Source organism: Bufo bufo, chromosome 3 (assembly GCF_905171765.1).
Source record: "Bufo bufo chromosome 3, aBufBuf1.1, whole genome shotgun sequence".
NCBI lineage: Eukaryota > Metazoa > Chordata > Amphibia > Anura > Bufonidae > Bufo > Bufo bufo.
In genome coordinates, this window is record NC_053391.1 from 404,224,243 (window position 1) to 404,245,106 (window position 20,864).

A 20,864-nucleotide genomic window follows, 5' to 3' on the forward strand; every position below is an offset into this window, starting at 1 on the left:
CTTACACATCCCATTATTAACCTTAACCAATAACCACCAATACATCCCGCCTCCCCTTATACACTTCCTCCCCCATAAGCCCCAAATAAGACTCTGACCACCAACTGGAAATGTATTGGCAACAGCAGCCGTTTATTAACATAAATACATAAATACATAAATAACCATAACTTCCCAACCAAGAACAACCTAACGGGGGGAGGTCCTTGAAGCCCCAAAAACCCGAGCTGCCGAACCGGGGAGAGCCATTTTGCTTCCAGCCGTTACCCCCAGCTCAGAAGCACCACAGAATGGCCCCCTCGATCCACCACAACAGCTCGCCCACCATGGGAGTCCAGCCCCAACCGTGGAGCCCTCCCAATGTCCTCAAGTTCCAATGTAACCAACTCCAAGGACCCCCCCACGCCACAGCCGCCATGACATGCACAACCCCATTGACACACACACGTCCACCCCATCTCCAATTTCCCCAAAATAGGGAGGGTGGGAGGGAGCTTCTCTCTTTTACCAAAATGGCTACCTCCTTCTCCCTCCCTCCTGTATTTAACCCCTTCACTCCTCCCCCTTGCTTAAACTATCCAATCCGCTCCCCCACGGTCCCCTAACCAACCCACTTCTCCCCCTCCCCACCAATCCTATATCTCCTGGGGCTCCCTAAACCAAACCCCCCGTCATGTGGGCCTGCCCTTAAAGGGCTCTGCCCCTCTTCAGTCCGGCCATTGCTATTTGTCCTATAATGCATGGGATAAAGGTATTGAAAATTGGTGTACTGTACTTTCATAAGATTTGAATTTTACATACAAATTGTATAATGCATGGTTTTACTTTCAGATGGTATCTGGAGACAGTGATACTCATATTGTCCATGTAATGCTGGCAGCCTATGAACATCAATGAAAAGATGATTTAAGTATAAAAATACTTGCTCTCAGTCCCTGAATAAAGATATTTTGTGTCCACTCCTCAGTACAAGAATTAGCATAGCTAGTGCAAATATGGAAACTACAATCACAATATCTGATCTCAAAGATGAGAAACTTAGAATAGAATAGCCGCTTTGCTCTGTAGGATATGATTGTTATTACATTAGATAATAGATGGCAAAGCATATTCATTGATACAACATTATTGTTGCCATGCCCCAGCCATATTAAATCTCACTCATCATAAGATGATTTATTTTTCTTCTTGTATACTACAAATTACAACCTGTCCTCACTTTTTCTAATAACTCAGTGTGTTATTAGGTTGATTCCCAAGTGAAGGGTCACTGGTTCAAATCCAGGAGCAGCCATAAAGAAGAAAAGAGAAAGAGCATCATCCAGCTCATTGATAGCGGTATCTCGGGCAAGAAAATTGCCAAACTGCATCATGTAAGTGCCATGATAGTTGGAAGAATATGAAATGAAGTCCATCCATCCATTCCGAAGCCAAGAGGTGGAAGTCCAGGCAAAATATCGAAGTCAACAAGTCGGCTCATCACAAGGTCTATCAGTTCTGGAGTGACAAATATGGTAGTGGAGGTGGCTCGTACGCTTTGTAATAGTGAGATCACAGATGTCCATGCAAGCACCGTGCTACGTACATTACAAACGTCTGGGAAAAGATGAAAAACCCTCGACTTCAATATCGTCATAAGAAACGTTGGCTCGAGTTTGCCAAAAAGTACGAACAGTGGACAGTAGAAGATTGTAAACGGGTGATTTGGAGCAATGAGACAAAAGTCAATAGACTGGGCTCTGATGGGTGCAAATGGGTCTGGAAGGAACAAAGAAAATGGGGACTAACGGGTCGAGAAATTGAAGGAACTGTTAAGTTCGGGAGAGGAAGCTTGATGATATGGGGTTATTTCATAGCCAAAGGCGTTGGATACTTGACCAGGATCGATGGGGGTCTCAATACTGAGCTATATGTGAGTATCCTACAAGACGAGATACTTTGTATACTCGAGTACTATGGGTATGAAAAGGATGACATAGTGTTTCAGCAGGACAACGAACCGAAGCATACATCAAGATTGGCAAAGAAATGGTCCAGTGACAAGGAAGTAGAGGTGCAAGACTGGCCCCCACATTTCCCAGACCTCAACCGAATCAAACACTTGTGGGTGGAGTTGAAGAAAAAGCTGTATTTGTACCCAAGTGAGTCGACCAGTATGCACCAACATTGGGAACCTATAGAACAGACCTGGGAACAGATTTTGATTGAAACATACTTGAATCTGAACAAGAGCATGCCCAGAAGGATTTAGGTGGATTTACAAAACACTAACAAAATAATAAAATAAAAAAATAGAATTTTAGGAGCTATACAGTAACAATTCAGTTTTGTGACAAGAATCTGCATAACTAATCATATGTTAAATGGTTGCAAGTCCAATTTATGTATGAGATAGTCAAGATCATTGTCAAAAGTTCAAAACATTTTTACCCTTTTGCTCGTCAATGTATTCAGGATGAACCAGCAGTAGCACTGCTTAAGTACTGTGGCCCATGTGCAGTGTTTCCCTGCATAACTATGCTCCCAGCAACCTGTTGTGCAGGGAATGAGTATACGGTGCCACCTTAATATAACATATCCCAGAAATGCTTTAGCATTGTAAAGTGAGAATAGCCTAATAAAGGGAATCTGTTGGTCGATTTATGCTGGCAGCTTGAAATACTGATAGTTCTTTTAAAATCATACAGCCTATATGTATTACTCTGAAGACCTGGGCCAGAAAAAGCCAAAGGGGTCTTGCTCAGTCAATACTTCTCTCCAAGATGAACCACTGGGCTTCCTCAGTAACAGGGCCCAGGTGCAACTGCTACCTGTGAAACTCTATTGCTACACTGCGTGCTGTATATTGCCATTGTCTGTCTAAATTATCATACACGCTTTGGGCATTACCAAACCTAATTGAAATTAGAAAACTCCTTATGACAGACATCATTAAAATGCAATAAACAGCAATTAAACTTCACCCACTACTAGAGATTCACATGTCTAATTAACTTCAATAAATATAGAGATTAAAACAAAGCATAAATAATGTATGAATAACCTGCAGAACCACACGAGCTTGGTATTTATGTGTGTGAAACTCCATTTTGTTGTTATTAAAAGATTATACTGAGTGTATTAGACCCCAATTACATGTTGAATGAAGCATTAAGAATAATGCTTTGGGTTGAGTAGGCTTTAATTGCAATTAAGTGGATTGCGTGAATCCTTCAGCAATATGATTGGATCTCCGGAGATTCTGGAGATAAGGTGCGTGGACATGTTTATATATTAGCTCAAAATATTAATAAAGCAAACTGTATACATTGCATAACTGCATAAATAACACGCTGCCTGTGAAAATCACTTCCATATGTATAGTGCTCATAACTGTATATTATCAACAGTCTATAACTATGATATCAAGTGATTCTAGAGTCTTTGTCAAATCTATTTTTGGAGGCTGCATTTCACACTGATCACTCAGGATTTTTTTTTATTGAAAAACAGATCTAAAAAGTAATTCTGTTCTACTTACCTTTTTAAGATGTGCTAGGAAGTCCTGTGGAATAGATGCCCCCAATTCAGAAGTAAGCCACACACAGAACTGCCTCTCTTCTTTCTGTGAAACTGTAGAAATCAGGTTAATAATGAGTAACAAATGCTATATTGCGTATCATTTTATCAGTGTGAAAATGATGTGTTGTGTAACAACTAGTAGGTGGTATCTGTAGGCAGGGGCGCAGCTATAGTGGAAGCAGGGGAAGCAGCTGCTATGGGGCCCAAACTCAGAAGGGGCCCGCCCAAGAGAAGGACTGGAAGATTTTATTGTCAGGACCCCTCAACAGCATTTTACAATGACATTATATACAGTGACACTGTAGGAAATGGACGGAGAGGCTACCTGGCCTGGTCTGAGAGAGCTATTTTGACTAGCCACAGGAGTGAGGGTTGCAAGGGATGAGGGGCTGGGGGGGGGGGGGCGTTTAAAGGTATGCTGTGGGGCCCAGTTGTCTCTAGTTACACCACTGTCTGTAGGTATGAGTTGAGCACATAAGATATACAGTATATCAGTGTTCCCGAACCAGCAGCTTGGAAGTCACAAGTGGTCACAGGCTCCCTGCATATGACTCTAAAGGTGGGTTTACACCGCACAATGTTACAACCGATTGTCTTGAAGAAAGCGTTCTTTACCGACAATCGGCCTCTGTATTTACATGCAGCGATCTCCTTCACAGTATGAAGACAAGGGATTGCTATTGCGATCTCTCGTCCCCATACAGAATCATTGTTTCTGGGCAGGAGATCGTTGTTTATACAGCACAATCTGCTGCCCATAAACGATGAATGATGTGTCTGCACGAATGACAGGATCACCCAATGAACAAGCGCTTTGATCGTTCATCTGATCGGTGGCACATTTATATTGGCAGATTGTCAGGAACAAGTATTCGCAGGAACGGTTATTCCTGATAAATCTAAATCCACTTTAATATGCTAATAGTACCAGGCATGTCAGAGCATTAAAGAGGACCTTTTCTATAACACAACATTAGGGACTTATGTCTGTAATAGTTTTTGTCCAACACTGCCACAAGACACCCTTCCAGGTCACAAGCTGAAGACAGAAGGGTGATTATTCTCTCTCAGCACAAGGACTTGTCTGACCCCTGATTTTTCCTTTTTTTTATTTCACTGAAAACACAAACATTTACTAAAACAGATTGTTGGCACTAGGGTCCCAGAATAAATGAAAGTCCTATCACTTGGCCATATAGTCAGTACAGCTTTTCCAGGCTCAACACCACTAGCGAAAAAGGTTGGGAATCTATGCAACACCTGAATAGTGTCTGATTAAAAACCATGGCTTCATTGAGGTATTACTGATGTATTCTACTGTTACTCAAATTCATAACCTGTTCATTACATGTTCTACAGTATTAACAACTATAAAACATATTGTTTACTGTACTACTTATATTATGTTTAAGAAAAAGATCACTGAAAGAAACCCACGGCTTTAGCTAAGAATTCCATTTCAAAGTTTATATCTACAGTGGATATAAAAAGTCTACACACCCCTGTTGAAATGTCAGGTTTCTGTACTGTAAAAAAATGAGACAAAGATAAATCATTTCAGAACTTTTTCCACCTTTAATGTGACCTATAAACTGTACAACTTAATTGAAAAACAAACTGAAATCTTTTAGGTGGACTGAAGAAAACATATAAAACTAAAATAATGTGGTTGCATAACTGGGGATGTAGCTGTGTTCAGAATTAAGCAATCACATTCAAAATCATGTTAAATAGGAGTCAGCATACACCTGCCATCATTTAAAGTGCCTCTGATTAACCCCAAATAAAGTTCAGCTGCTCTAGTTGGGCTTCCCTGAAATTTTCTTAGTCATATCCCACAGCAAAAGCCATGGTCCACAAAACATCAGATGGATCTCATTGTTAAAAGGTATCAGTCAGGAGAAGGGTACAAAAGAATTTCCAAGGCATTATATAGACCATGGAACACAGTGAAGACAGTCATCATCAAGTCGAGAAAATATGGAACAACAGTGACATTACCAAGAACTGGACATCCCTCCAAAATTGATGAAAAGACGAGAAGAAAACTGGTCTGGGAGGCTACCAAGAGACCTACAGCAACATTAAAGGAGCATCAGTAATATCTGGCAAGTACTGGCTGTGTGGTGCATGTGACAACAATCTGCCGTATTCTTCATATGTCTGGGCTATGGGGTAGAGTGGCAAGACGAAAGCCAGGCTACATTTTGCAAAAACACATCTGAAGTCACATTAAAGGTGGAAAAAGTTCTGAAATGATTTATCTTTGTCTCATTTTTTTACAGCACAGAAACCTGACATTATAACAGGGGTGTGTAGACTTTTTATATCCACTGTAGATTAAAGCTATACAACTTTGGATACACATTGGGCACATTTCCTTGCATAAGATCTCGTGTGCATGACCATATTTTGGATCTGCATCCAATCTGCATTTTTTGCAGATTGCACATGGACCCATTCATTTCTATGGGTCCTCAAAAAAACAACAACTGACGGATGTCATCCATGTGCTGTCTGCATCTGTATGTCCGTCCCGCAAATTACATAACATGTCCTATTCTTGTCTGCTTTGTGGACAAGAATCACCATTTCCATTAATAGGTCTGAGAAATATTCGGATTGCACATGGAAGGTATCTGTGTTTTGCAGATCCACAGTTTGCGGACCACAAGGCGGATACAGTCATGTGCATGTAGCCTATGGCTCAGCTCACACTGCCACTATATTTTATTAAATCTTGGTTCCAGTGTTTTTGATAGCAAGGATAGTGTAACTTTGTATCAGTAATGAATTTACAAATTGATTCAATATACTATTGAAATTATATTGGGGTTTCAGTGGTAAAAAGGAGGATGTAACGCTTTGCTATAATGTCAATTTTAGTATTACATGGGCAAGAGCTTGAAATGCTGTTCTGGATTTGGACATCTGTTAGAAATGCAGACTCCTTTACGCTCTCAAAAAGATTCTGCCTAGGTCTCTAAATGCTGCTTATAATACTAGGCAGAAATCGAATCTATCATGACAAAAGACAAGCAAAATGTGTCACCATACCTCGCATTTTTGCAGCATATTTCAGGCTGTTGGAGAGATTCTTCAGCCTGGCTTTTGATGCCAGATGAAGATTTTCTATAATGAGCCAGCCATTGTGATTCATTGTGTCATTTAGTGCCGTTTTCACCTCTTCCTCATTTCCATTCATCATACCGACTGTGAACAATGGTATGCTTTTCTCCTAAGAACAAGGAAGCATAATTATGTTTCTTCACAAAAAAACACAAATATTTAAGGTGCATAGAGAATACATTCATATTACAATTATTAGCATAGCTGTTTTCCTTTATGATTAAACACAGTTGGCATACGAGTGAAGCCATTTGCTTTCTCTTCTCTCTTATACAACACATTTGCTAGCATAATAAAAAGTAACGTGCATTCGGGACAGCTGTGCTCAGCATGAAGCGATAGGATGCTTGTTTGTAACTTGCACCTGGATTCCTCACCAGAGTGGTAGCTTTCTGAGTATGTCCTTATCTATACCCTAAATTGAATTAAGCTTTGAATATTGCTGTATGCAATAGACTTACGGTAACTAGGTATCATGACACACAGAAACCTATCTTCAGTGGCAAAACAACATAAGACTGACGTAACAGATAATTTTTGTAATTGCATTTTACTTATTTTGGGCTGAATTTTTTTTTTTCAATTGGTCTTTGTTAAAACTATTCAGCCATTTTGTCACAAATGGTTAACTATTTGTCTAGCTGTGTGAATCATACTTTCACTTCGCATAGTCATGTATTAAACCTTATCTCTAAATTACTAAAAGGTCATAAAAACATATTTAAGCCACATTCTCATCAGTAAGATAAGAACTGAGTTATAATAAGTGTTTAGGAGGTCAGATTTAAGTGATAAGGAGCCATCAGCTGAGCCGCCAGACGGGACACAGTTAAAGGTACAGAGCCTGCTACTACAGAATCTCAAGTCTGTACAGAGAAAGGGGCTCAAAATGTTCAATAAAGACCAAATGAAAAAAAGATTTTTAGCTCAAAATAATACAATGCAATAATATTTTTTCTTGTCCAGTCTGGGGTCTTAAATTCTAGGTATGGTCTGATGTCTGCAATAGAAAAATGCTGTTGACTAGAAACACGGTATGGCAGAGTGGAGGTGGGTAAATAGGAACCAAGTCTGGAAAACAGCCCAAGGCCTATGGTCTATTTAATATGCTACTGGAAGCAATAACATCTCAGTGCTTCATGTTTCAAAAAGAAGGTGCTTAAACTCAAGGGCCCAGAATTGCACAGATTAATGCTAAAGAGCGTTCATAGTAATGCTCGTTAACGATGATCAGGGAATGTAAATGTACCGAAATGCTCGTTCAATGTGTAATTTGATCGTTTGTGTACACACAAAAATGATCGTTTACTGGCAGCAGATCATGCCGTGTAAACACGATCTGCTGCCGGCAAACAACAAATCCTTATGGGGACGAGCAATGGCATTAGCGATTGTTCCTCTCCATACTCTGGAGGACATCGGTGCATGTAAATACAGTGGTCTCCTCCTCTGGCGATCAGCAGATTGTCGAGAAAGAACTCTTCCTTCCCGACAATCTGCTGTAATAGCATCCCATGTAAAAATATGTCACAGTTGACAGAAAAAAAGAAAAAGAAAATATGTTTTATAGTTATGTAGTAAACAAGTGCTGTAAGATAATGTCAAAGGTTGACACCATAAATGGGTAACATCCTGCACAAGTGTTTTTGTCATGTGCATCTTATCAGCAAGGATTGAAAGCAGCAAGATTAACACGGATTCTCCTGCATGGTGTGGTTATTTTAATCAAGAGCACATTGTTTGACACACAAGATACTGGCACGGGATACCAAGCAAAGAATTAAATAAAACAAGACACTGCAGATTAACAGGAAGCGTTTCTTCACGCTGTTTCTCAGCAAGTTCCCATCTACAATGTACGTCTGTCTAATCTATTACTTGCCACAACGTACGGAAAAGGATTCATCGTTTCAGATCATTATAATGAATGATATGAAACTCGGTGAAATAAACGTAATATTGATCCTCCAACAGTCTATAGCAAAAATTCATAAAATTATTATGAGCAGAAACATCCTCACACTGTGATGTTTAAAATGAATGCTGGTAAAAGAGAAATATACTGCAATCAGTTTAAGAAAGGATTGAACATTACATTACAATGTACAACCTCTCTGCTGTATTTGGTCATTTGCAGGAGGGCCAATGGCAGGTGATTGCACATGTCTGGGGAATACTTTAAGGAGCATGTACAGTATATTGAATGTAACCCCCGAACATTGCACCTTACATATTGGTAAGATGCACCTTACAAATTTCTATGTACTGGATCAATTCAAAATTAATGTATTCTTATTTTTTAAGGCACTCAGTTGTTGAATCTACTTTACTAATCTATGCATAATGTAGAATTACATGACTATTAAAATTTAAAGTTTTTTTTCAGGATGTATGCTTTTTTTTAGATCTTTTAGTCATAAGGAATAAGAAGGCATTTCAATTACATGTTAAACAGAGAGTGATATAAGGGAAGGGGAGAAGGGGAGCATGTAAAAACCTAAATGCCACTGTGATAGATGGGACTTTTTCTAAAAAAAAAAAAAAAAAAGATAAAGGAAAGATCACATGACCGTTGAGGGCTTGCCCATAATACCTTGCAGTCAGACTAAAAGACTATAGCTGTGATGTCATTGGATGTGTCATAGGCACTATATAAGATCGGTGGGATAACATGGCTATTAGATAGAGGAAAGAGAGCTTACAACAGAGAATACAGCTAGTGTAGGTTCAGTGAGGATCTTTCACAGTGAAGAGAAGACAAAAGCTAGTCAGATTTTATAATTAATAGACAGAGATAGGTTTTAGGGACAGGACATGAGTGAGTGTGTTATTGTGTAACTTTTAGCGGCAGCATTTAAAGATACAGTACTCAATGTATTACACCCCAATCTTCATCAAATAATTCACAATCAGTTAGGCTTCATTATTTTTTCAAAATTTATTTAAAAAAAAATCTTGATTTCATCAGATCATGCCTGCAGGCTGATGAACTCTGTCCAGTTGACCATTTAAAAAAATAAAATAAAAAAAAATAAAAAAATTTCAATGTTCAAAACAAGCCACTGCTTCTTCCAATACCACTGCGGGCACAAAAACCAGCAGGCCATCTGTCCTCAAAAAAGGACTGATTATTATAGGTTGTTACCACTGGCAACCATGCGTTTACCCATAGCCATATATGTTGTTGCCACTTTGATAGTACTAACGCTGTATTGCCGTTAAAAAGTTTGGAAGAGGTTGGATACAGTTCTAGGAGTGTCATACACAAATTTCAGTGCAGTTGGAGGACTTTTGATTCATGTCAAATTTATTCCGACCAAATCAAATCTGAGGGTCAAAGCAATAGAATTGAGAACAAAAAATATTTCAGGAAATGTGTTTATCTGTACTATTCTTTCGAAATAAGAGAGCTGGATAAAAAAAATTATATCGCTTGGATAACCCTTTAACAAGCAAGGGTGAGAAGATTTGCTAAAGTAATTAAAGGGAATGTGTCATCAGAAAATCTTTTTATGTTGAATATATTTTTTTTAATTTTTGATATTTATTCTAATTTTCCATGACAATATGCAGCTCATTTATTAAGACCAGTGTCTAAAACTTAATAAAGACCTAAGCTGGTGGCCTCTCCATAACTTCGGCGCATACAGCGCCAGTTCTAATTGTAAGACAGTTTCCTAGCTGTCTTACATTTAGGCCTTTTTCTACGCTTTAAGCAGGCGTAGAAAATTATGAATAAATGGATGTCGTATATCTGGACTTCTAAAAAGCATTTGACACTGTACCGCAAAAAAAGGTTAGTATATAAAATAAGAATGCTCGGACTGGGAGAAAATGTCTGTATGTGGGTAAGTAACTGGCTCAATGATAGAAAACAGAGGGTGGTTATTAATGGTACACACTCAGATTGGGTCAGTATTGGGCCCTATTCTCTTCAATATATTTATTAATGATCTTGTAGAAGGCTTGCACAGTAAAATATAAATTTTTGCAGATGACACTAAACTGTGTAAAGTAATTTACACTGAAGAGGACATTATACTGCTACAGAGGGATCTGGATAGATTGGAGGCTTGGGCAGATAAGTGGCAGATGAGGTTTAAAACTGACAAATGTAAGTTTATGCACATGGGAAGGAATAATGCAAGTCACCAGTACATACTAAATGGTAAAACACTGGATAACACTGACATGGAAAAGGACCTAGGAATTTTAATGAACCGCAAACTAAGCTGTAGAAACCAGTGTCAGGCAGCTGCTGCCAAGGCCAATAAGATAATGGGTTGTATCAATAGGGGCATAGATGCCCGTGATGAGAACATAGTCCTACCACTTTACAAATCACTAGTCAGACCACACATGGAGTACTGTGTACAGTTCTGGGCTCCTGTGAACAATGCAGATATAGCAGAGCTGGAGAGGGTTCAGAGGAGAGCAACTAAAGTAATAACTGGAATGGGTGGACTACAGTACCCTGAAAGATCAACATAAAGGTTATTCACTTTAGAAAAAAGACGACTGAGGGGAGATCTAATAACTATGTATAAATATATCAGGGGTCAGTACAGAGATCTCTCCCATCATCTATTTATCCCCAGAACTGTGACTGTGACGAGGGGACATCCTCTGCGTCTGGAGGAAAGAAGGTTTGTACACAAACATAGAAGAGGATTCTTTACGGTAAGAGCAGTGAGACTATGGAACTCTCTGCCTGAGGAGGTGGTGATGGTGAGTACAATAAAAGAGTTCAAGAGGGGCCTGGATGTATTTCTGGGGTGTAATAATATTACAGGCTATAGGGAGTTATTCTGATTGCCTGATTGGAGTCGGGAAGGAATTTTTTCCCCTAAAGTGAGGAAAATTGGCTTCTACCACACAGTTTGTTTTTTTTTGCCTTCTTCTGTATCAACTTGCAGGATAACAGGCCGAACTGGATGGACAGATGTCTCTTTTCAGCCTTATACACTATGTTACTATGTTATGAATGATACAGGCCTGCCAGCGCGTGCCCTTCCCCGCTCATGCCACGCTCACAATTTTAGACATGGTGTGAGCAGGGCAAAGTCGCAGATAGCGGCGCAACTGTAGTGCTGCCATCTGCACCCAAAATAAGCCTAGTATAGGCATTTTTCAGTATAATAAATGACCCCCTATATTTAAAAAAATGCCTAAAATCGTGTAGTTTTCGCAATGGTCACTAGGCCTAATAATATTAGAGTTTTCAGTAGCCATTGCATTATCATTATAGGCAGAATGACAATGACAGATATCACCTATATATAGATAACATAGCATCCACTATTCGCAGTAGGTGACACCACAGTTTATCTACCTCCTCCTGATCTCTGCACAGGTCACAGAGCATGCCCAGAAAAATCTTCCATAAAAGTCAGTGAGGTCAGCTCCTGACCACTGCGCTTATGGCCCATGTTACTGCTCTCAAAAAATAGGAAGTCATAGCATATTTTAGGCCTAGTGGTCAGTATGAAAACTGCATAACTAAGGTTTTTTGTTTAGTTTTTTTATACAGATAAGGATATGTAACATTGAAAATAAATCACCAAAAATTTAACAAAAATATGTTTAACATAAAAAACCTGATATAAATAATAGGTCTTTTCCTTATGACAAATAAGTTAAACTATAAAAATGATTCACCAGTCTTGTCAACTTACCCCAGTACTGCATAGATATAAAGTATGGTAAATAGTTAACAGTACCCTAATCAAGTGGCATTTGCAACATTCATCTTAATCTGAAGAAGGTGCCTACTGATGTCATAACCAATGAACCGTGAGAAAATAAAAAACATGGATCCATTACCTTTGCTGCACGGCAAATTGCCTTTTTGGCTTTGCATCTCATTATAGCGCCACCAGGTGAATGCATGTTGGCTTTGTTAGAAGGTTCAAGAACTAAAACACCAAATGTATTTTCCTCCAATACTAAAAAGAAAAGCAGCACTTAAGTATTCAACACAATAATGTTTATCACTGCCATTGAGTATATTAATGTAGAAACTAACCTAAAGTCTGCCATTCAGCCTGGCTTTAGTATTCAGATGCTGCACCCACCCATCAAGAAGGTGATGCCATTTGGCCAAGTGTTCCCTTTTGTTGCTCTATGAATGTAGACTTTTATTGGAATAACTTTTTGTCCTTGTTTCAGCAAGTGTAAGTGGCATCTTATACTCTACTTGATGCATGCAGCACTTTAAAGCTAATAACATGCGACAGGAGATGTCTATTATATGATATTAACTTTCCGGTGTTAAAATCCATCAGAGCCATCAGGGAGAGAGCTTGATGTATTTTACACTTGGTAAAATAAGTACAAACATTATGCAAATAAAGACTTTTTAACCTGGCAGACAGTTTGTGGCGGGCACCGCAGGGTGGAAGACGGATGAGGTCAGCCAAGTAGTGCACCCTTTATGTGCAAAAGAGCTAAATACGGTGATGAGCCCCAAAGCTAAGCTTATGTATTTCTGTGTGAGCAAAGGCATGTTTAACTGTTTTAGTGAGCGTCTAGAACAAGACAGATGAATGTGCACAGGTGGATGATTATGTGCAAATGTGTGGATGTTTAAGTACATAAATGATCGCATGGGTGGATGTGTGAGAGCAAGCACATAGGAGCAGGGGCCTTAAAGGCGTACAATCTGTACAGTTGGACAAGGCACCACTAACCATAACAGCTTGGCCAACCATGCTTGCACCCCAAATCCCACACTATCCCAAACTATGCAAAGGCCACTGCATAGATAATGGATGGGCTGTGCTATTTGGGAACTATTTGGTATAGTTATTTGGCCACTGTATTATGTGTGCACTATATTGTATAACATAAGGCACAAACTAAAGGATGTCTGAGCACACTGAAAGGTATCTACGTGCATGTATGAGCATATTGGTGGGTGTGCAGAAACAATACCTTATAAGGGTCAACTCCCTCTGCACTTACAGTATAATGTGTGTACTCATTAGATACACTGTGAAGATCCTGAATACAGCGGTGCTAATGATCTACAGAAGTATCTATATTTGCTTATGTGGAAAACTGCAATATAAATCTGTTGACAGCAATCATAAATCGTGTTTAGCAATGAAAAGTGTTTTGGGGCCATTATAAATGTGGGTGAGCACAGACAGATTTCTGGTAAAAAAAAAGTATTAGAATCCTACAATATGAATAGACTCAATTTACACACTAACAATAAGCAAGCTGAATTATAGGTATCTCCGAAATATGCCATTATTGGTGTCATCTTGCTGCTAGCTTCCATATATTTAATGACTAGAATAGTATTAATATAGTTATTCTCTGGCAAGAACAAATATATGGAATTAACCTCTTCCAGGGCTCTTCTTTACTCACCAGCTATGTTATTAATGCCTGGGCAGAGATCATGAAATTCTAGGTCACTGGACAATCTTTCAACATATCGGCATAAAGCATCAGGAAAGCGGTCTGGCCAAGCTGCACGAATCACCAGTAAGTAGTGGAAGTCATCCAACGGAGATCCCACATCACCACATGCAGGAAGACGAATTATACCGTTCTCTCTTTCACCTGGTATTTTGTGCAAAACATATGACATATTATGTACCGTTCAAATGAATCTTTGATTGTATTGGCAATTGGAGTAGAATGTATACAAACATAAGGTTATCAGGGTCGCAAAACACATTTGGATAGGGGATAACATTTACCTACCAGAATACCCCTTTAAGGGTAACTCGATAATGATGTATAAACTATAATTTCATCAAAGGGTACCCTGCCAACTGTCTTTTGTTAATTTGTTGCTTTTCCTAATCTTTCTTGGTAATTAATCCCCTTTACTACTTAGTTGATTTTGAAAAGCCATCGTATGGCCTACCTAGCACTTTATATAATTACTATACATAGGCGTGAAATAGTAAAGCTATGCCGGTGCTTGAAAAAGTCTTGTCTGCACATGAAAATGCAGGGAGTGCTATGGACAGAGCATTCATATGATAGATACATCACATGATTCTGTCGATATCACTGCTTTCAGTCATAATTTGCTATGTTCAAAATGTATTTAGGGAAGGCTCACCTCCTAGACAAAAAATGGAGTGGGTGCACCTACAAGGAAGATTATACCCAATCTTCAAAAAGAAATGTATAAATAAAAAGAGTAGGGCACACCTGCATTCAAATACACATAGGAGAGTTATGTAGACAGTAAATTTAATTTATTTATTCCAGAAAAAATATGTAATACATAAAATATTATTAAACATATATTTGCATGCTATATAGACTTATAATCACTTTAAAATTAATAAAATTTGCAAACATCAATAAAAAGCAACACTAAAATATAAAATATAAAATCATGTGGACGATCCTAGGGAAGAAGTGTCCTAATAGAATCTAAAATTGTTGTTCCTTTCTATTGCTCTGAGTGTCCGTATTATATTATTTGTCCAGTGGACTTGATATCCACGCTGTTTGGACACAGTCCGTAGTAATCAGGATTTTAGAGAGTTCACAGATAAGTTTCAATGTGGCCGAAGTCAGGACTGTGTCCAAACAGCGTGGATATCAGGTCCACTGGACAAATTAGGGTACTTTCACACTTGCGGCAGGACGGATCCGACATGCTGTTCACCATGTCGGATCCGTCCTGCGGCTATTTCGCCGTGCCCCCGGGCCGCCGCTCCGTCCCCATTGACTATAATGGGGACGGGGCGGAGCTCCGGCGCAGCACGGCGGTGCACGGCGAAAGGCCGCCGGACTAAAATTACTGCATGTCAGGTTTTTTAGTCCGGCGGCTTTCGCCGTGCTGCGCCGGAGCTCCGCCCCCATTATAGTCAATGGGGACGGAGCGGCGGCCCGGGGGCACGGCGAAATAGCTGCAGGACGGATCCGACATGGTGAACAGCATGTCGGATCCGTCCTGCCGCATGTGTGAAACTAGCCTAATATAATACAGACACTCAGAGCAATAGAAAGGAACACAAATTTTAGATTCTATTAGGACACTTCTTCCCTAGGATCGTCCACATGATTTTATATTTTATATTTTAGTGTTGCTTTTTATTGATGTTTGCAAATTTAAATAATTTTAAAGCGATTATAAGTCTATATAGCATGCAAAAGACTTGACAGCGGCGAATCAATGAATGTCGTGTATCTGGACTTCTCCAAAGCATTTGACACTGTACCGCATAAAAGGTTAGTATATAAAATGAGAATGCTTGGACTGGGAGAAAACGTCTGTAAGTGGGTAAGTAACTGGCTCAATGATAGAAAACAGAGGGTGGTTATTAACGGTACACACTCAGATTGGGTCACTGTCACTAGTGGAGTACCTCAGGGGTCAGTATTGGGCCCTATTCTCTTCAATATATTTATTAATGATCTTGTAGAAGGCTTGCATAGTAAAGTATCAATTTTCGCAGATGACACTAAACTGTGTAAAGTAATTAACACTGAAGAGGACAGTATACTACTACAGATGGATCTGGATAGATTGGAGGCTTGGGCAGATAAGTGGCAGATGAGGTTTAACACTGACAAATGTAAGGTTATGCACATGGGAAGGAATAATGCAAGTCACCCGTACATACTAAATGGTAAAACACTCTGTAACACTGACATGGAAAAGGATCTAGGAATTTTAATAAACAGCAAACTAAGCTGCAAAAACCAGTGTCAGGCAGCTGCTGCCAAGGCCAATAAGATAATGGGTTGCATCAGAAGGGGCATAGATTCCCGTGATAGGAACATAGTCCTACCACTTTACAAATCGCTAATCAGACCACACATGGAGTACTGTGTACAGTTCTGGGCTCCTGTAAATAAGGCAGACATAGCAGAGCTGGAGAGGGTCCAGAGGAGGGCAACTAATGTAATAACTGGAATGGGGCAACTACAGTACCCTGAAAGATTATCAAAATTAGGGTTATTCACGTTAGAAAAAAGACGACTGAGGGGAGATCTAATTACTATGTATAAATATATCAGGGGGCAGTACAGAGATCTATCCCATCATCTATTTATCCCCAGGACTGTGACTGTGACGAGGGGACATCCTCTGCGTTTGGAGGAAAGAAGGTTTGTACACAAACATAGAAAAGGGTTCTTTACGGTAAGAGCAGTGAGACTATGGAACTCTCTGCCTGAGGAGGTGGTGATGGTGAGTACAATAAAGGAATTCAAGAGGGGCCTGGATGTATTTCTGGAGTGTAATAATATTAAAGGCTATAGCTACTAGAGAGGGGTCGTTGATCCAGGGAGTTATTCTGATTGCCTGATTGGAGTCGGGAAGGAATTTTTTATTCCCCTAAAGTGAGGAAAATTGGCTTCTACCTCACAGGTTTTTTTTTGCCTTCCTCTGGATCAACTTGCAGGATAACAGGCCGAACTGGATGGACAAATGTCTTTTTTCGGCCTTATGTACTATGTTACTATGTAAATATATGTTTAATAATATTTTATGTATTACATATTTTTTCTGGTATAAATAAATTTTATTTACTGTCTACATAACTCTCCTATGTGTATTTGAATGCAGGTGTGCCCTACTCTTTTTATTTATAATTTGCTATGTGTGCCTTTGTTCCACATCAGGAGATGGAAACAGAAATGAAAGGGATAATCCAACAAAAATTATTCCTATGCAATGAATAGGGCACTGCAAATGAAGTATTATTGCAATATGCATGCAATAAAAATATTGTTCTGCTTTTTTTGCACATTATATTTTCCTCTCTGATAGCGCCCCCTCCTGTTGATCCTTCTGGTCCACCTTCCCTTGCATTCCAAGGTGGACTGACATGCTCAGTAGCTTCCGTGCTCTCTTCCTCCTCTCAGTGCTGGGGTAGTGATCCCTACTTCTTAATTCATAGAAATATCACTATCCCGATAGTGTAGAAGGAATTTGAGGGGAATTATATATCATATGCATCTCTGGGGCTATATGTGAGAGACTATTTTCTATGCAGGGGAGGAAGGGGTTAACAAGAGTTAACTGCAATGCACCTGGGAGATGCAGGGGCTTGATGAGCTGCTGCCCACCCACATAAGGCTCCATTCACTCATCCGCAATTCCATTCCGCATTTTGCGGAACGGAATTGCGGACCCATACATTTCTATGGGGCCGCACGACGTGCGGCCCCGATCCAGTATTGCGGACCCGCACTTCCGGGTCCGCAATTCCGATCCTGAAAGAAATAGAACATGCCCTATTCTCTTAGTGCCGGCAATGTGCGGTCCGCAAAATGCGGAATGCACATTGCCGCTGTCCGTGTTTTGCGGTTCCGCGGATCCGCAAAACACACATGGATGTGTGAATGGACCCTTAAGGAAAGAAAGTCTTCCAGATAAGTGAATAAAAGAGTTTTAAATAGAGTTTTACATTTGTAGGATAGCTTCTTTAAGAAAACATTATGAGTAAAGCCTCATTCACATGTCAGTGTTTCACGGATGCATGCTCTATTTTGGCCGTTCACGGATCCATCACGTCCATTATAGTCTATGGGTCCGTGAAAACCACGGATGCAACACGGATGCCATCCTTCAAGGACAGCTTCACGGATGCATCACTGACAGCCTGCTAACGGATTTAAGCACAGACATGGATGTGTGAATGAGGCTTATGTCTGACTAAGGCCTCTTTCACACTACCGCTTTTTTTTTCCGTTTTGCAGGCCGTTTTTTGCGTTCCGTATACGGTCCGTATACGGAACCATTCATTTCAATGGTTCCACAAAAAAAACGGAATGTACTCCGTATGCATTCCGTTTCCGTATTTCCGTTCCGTTGAAAGATAGAACATGTCCTATTATTGCCCGCAAATCACGTTCCGTGGCTCCATTCATTTCAATGGGTCCGCAAAAAAAACTAGAACACATACGGAAATGCATCCGTATGTCTTCCGTAAATGTTCATTTTTGCGGATCCATCTATTGAAAAAGTTATGCCAAGCCCAATTTTTTCTATGTAGTTAGTGTATACTGTATATGCCATACGGAAAAACGGAACGGAAAAACGGAATGGAAACGGAAACAAAAAAACGGAACAACGGATCCGTGAAAAACGGACCGCAAAACACTGAAATAGCCATACGGTAGTGTGAAAGAGGCCTAAAGGTAAGTAATGGGTTTCTTCACTTAAAGATAAGTAAAACTAAACTGTGTCAGAGGATTTTTGGACAGTTAGGCTACATGCACACGACCGTATGTGTTTTGAGGTCTGCAAAAAAAACGGATGACGTTCAGTATGGCATCCATTTTTTTTGCGGATCTGTTTTTTTTTGAGGATCCATTGTAATAATGCCTATCCTTGTCCGCAAACTAGAAAAAATAGGACATGTACGATTTTTTTTGCGGAGCAACGGAACGGACATAATGATGCGGACAGCACACGGTGTGCTGTCCGCGTTTTTTGCGGACCCATTGAAATGAATGGGTCCGTATCCTATCCGCAAAAAAACGGATCAGACACGGAAACAAAATACGGTCGTGTGCATGAGGCCTTAATTGAAGGTATTTTGGATACTTTCTGGAAAGATGTAAATTTATATTTTCTCTGTAAAGGATCACTAAGGCTCCATTCACACGTCCGCAAAATGGGTCCGCATCCTTTCCGCAATTTTGCGGAATGGGTGCGGACCCATTCATTCTCTATAGGGACGGAATGGATGCGGTCGGCACACAGTGTGCTGTCTGCAGCCGCAATTGCGGAGCGCGGCCCCGATTTTGGGGCCGCAGCTCCGCAAAAAGATAGAGCATGTCCTATTCTTGTCCGCAGCTTGCGGACAAGAATAGGCATTTCTATGGGGGTGCCGGGCTGGTGTGTTGTGGACCCGCAATTTGCGGGTCCGCAACACACCACGGACGTCTGAATGCAGCCTTAAGATGGGTGATCTAGGGTTTTATTCTGATCGTTCTATTTGGAATTGTGAATATTTCCTTAACCACCTCAGCCCCCAGTGCTTAAACACCCTGAAAGACCAGGCCACTTTTTACACTTCTGACCTACACTACTTTCACCGTTTATTGCTCGGTCATGCAACTTACCACCCAAATGAATTTTACCTCCTTTTCTTCTCACTAATAGAGCTTTCATTTGGTGGTATTTCATTGCTGCTGACATTTTTACTTTTTTTGTTATTAATCGAAATTTAACGATTTTTTTGCAAAAAAATGACATTTTTCACTTTCAGTTGTAAAATTTTGCAAAAAAAATGACATCCATATATAAATTTTGCTCTAAATTTATTGTTCTACATGTCTTTGATAAAAAAAAAAATGTTTGGGTAAAAAAAAAAATGGTTTGGGTAAAAGTTATAGCGTTTACAAACTATGGTACAAAAATGTGAATTTCCGCTTTTTGAAGCAGCTCTGACTTTCTGAGCACCTGTCATGTTTCCTGAGGTTCTACAATGCCCAGACAGTACAAACACCCCACAAATGACCCCATTTCGGAAAGTACACACCCTAAGGTATTCGCTGATGGGGATAGTGAGTTCATAGAACTTTTTATTTTTTGTCACAAGTTAGCGGAAAATGATGATTTTTTTTTTTTCTTACAAAGTCTCATATTCCACTAACTTGTGACAAAAAATAAAAACTTCCATGAACTCACTATGCCCATCACGAAATACCTTGGGGTCTCTTCTTTCCAAAATGGGGTCACTTGTGGGGTAGTTATACTGCCCTGGCATTCTAGGGGCCCAAATGTGTGGTAAGGAGTTTGAAATCAAATTCTGTAAAAACTGACCAGTGAAATCCGAAAGGTGCTCTTTGGAATGTGGGCCCCTTTGCCCACCTAGGCTGCAAAAAAGTGTCACACATCTGGTATCTCCGTATTCAGTAGAAGTTGGGGAATGTGTTTTGGGGTGTCATTTTACATATACCCATGCTGGGTGAGATAAATATCTTGGTCAAATGCCAACTTTGTATAAAAAAATGGGAAAAGTTGTCTTTTGCCAAGATATTTCTCTCACCCAGCATGGGTATATGTAAAAAGACACCCCAAAACACATTCCCCAACTTCTCCTGAATACGGAGATACCAGATGTGTGACACTTTTTTGCAGCCTAGGTGGGCAAAGGGGCCCATATTCCAAAGAGCACCTTTCGGATTTCACTCGTCATTTTTTACAGAATTTGATTTCAAACTCCTTACCACACATT

General features: G+C 39.9%; 1 protein-coding gene across 1 annotated transcript in view; it reads right to left on the reverse strand.

Moving 5' to 3' along the window:
- Nucleotides 1–20,864, reverse strand: part of LOC120993823 (dynein beta chain, flagellar outer arm-like) — a 585,582-nt gene that overhangs the window by 132,595 nt on the left and 432,123 nt on the right. The window contains exons 82-85 of the mRNA XM_040422290.1: nucleotides 14,068–14,266; nucleotides 12,514–12,635; nucleotides 6,619–6,799; nucleotides 3,521–3,612 (exon numbers count right to left, since the gene is read on the reverse strand). Coding sequence (XP_040278224.1) covers nucleotides 3,521–3,612; nucleotides 6,619–6,799; nucleotides 12,514–12,635; nucleotides 14,068–14,266 — 594 coding nt within the window. The remainder of the gene's footprint in view (nucleotides 1–3,520; nucleotides 3,613–6,618; nucleotides 6,800–12,513; nucleotides 12,636–14,067; nucleotides 14,267–20,864) is intronic.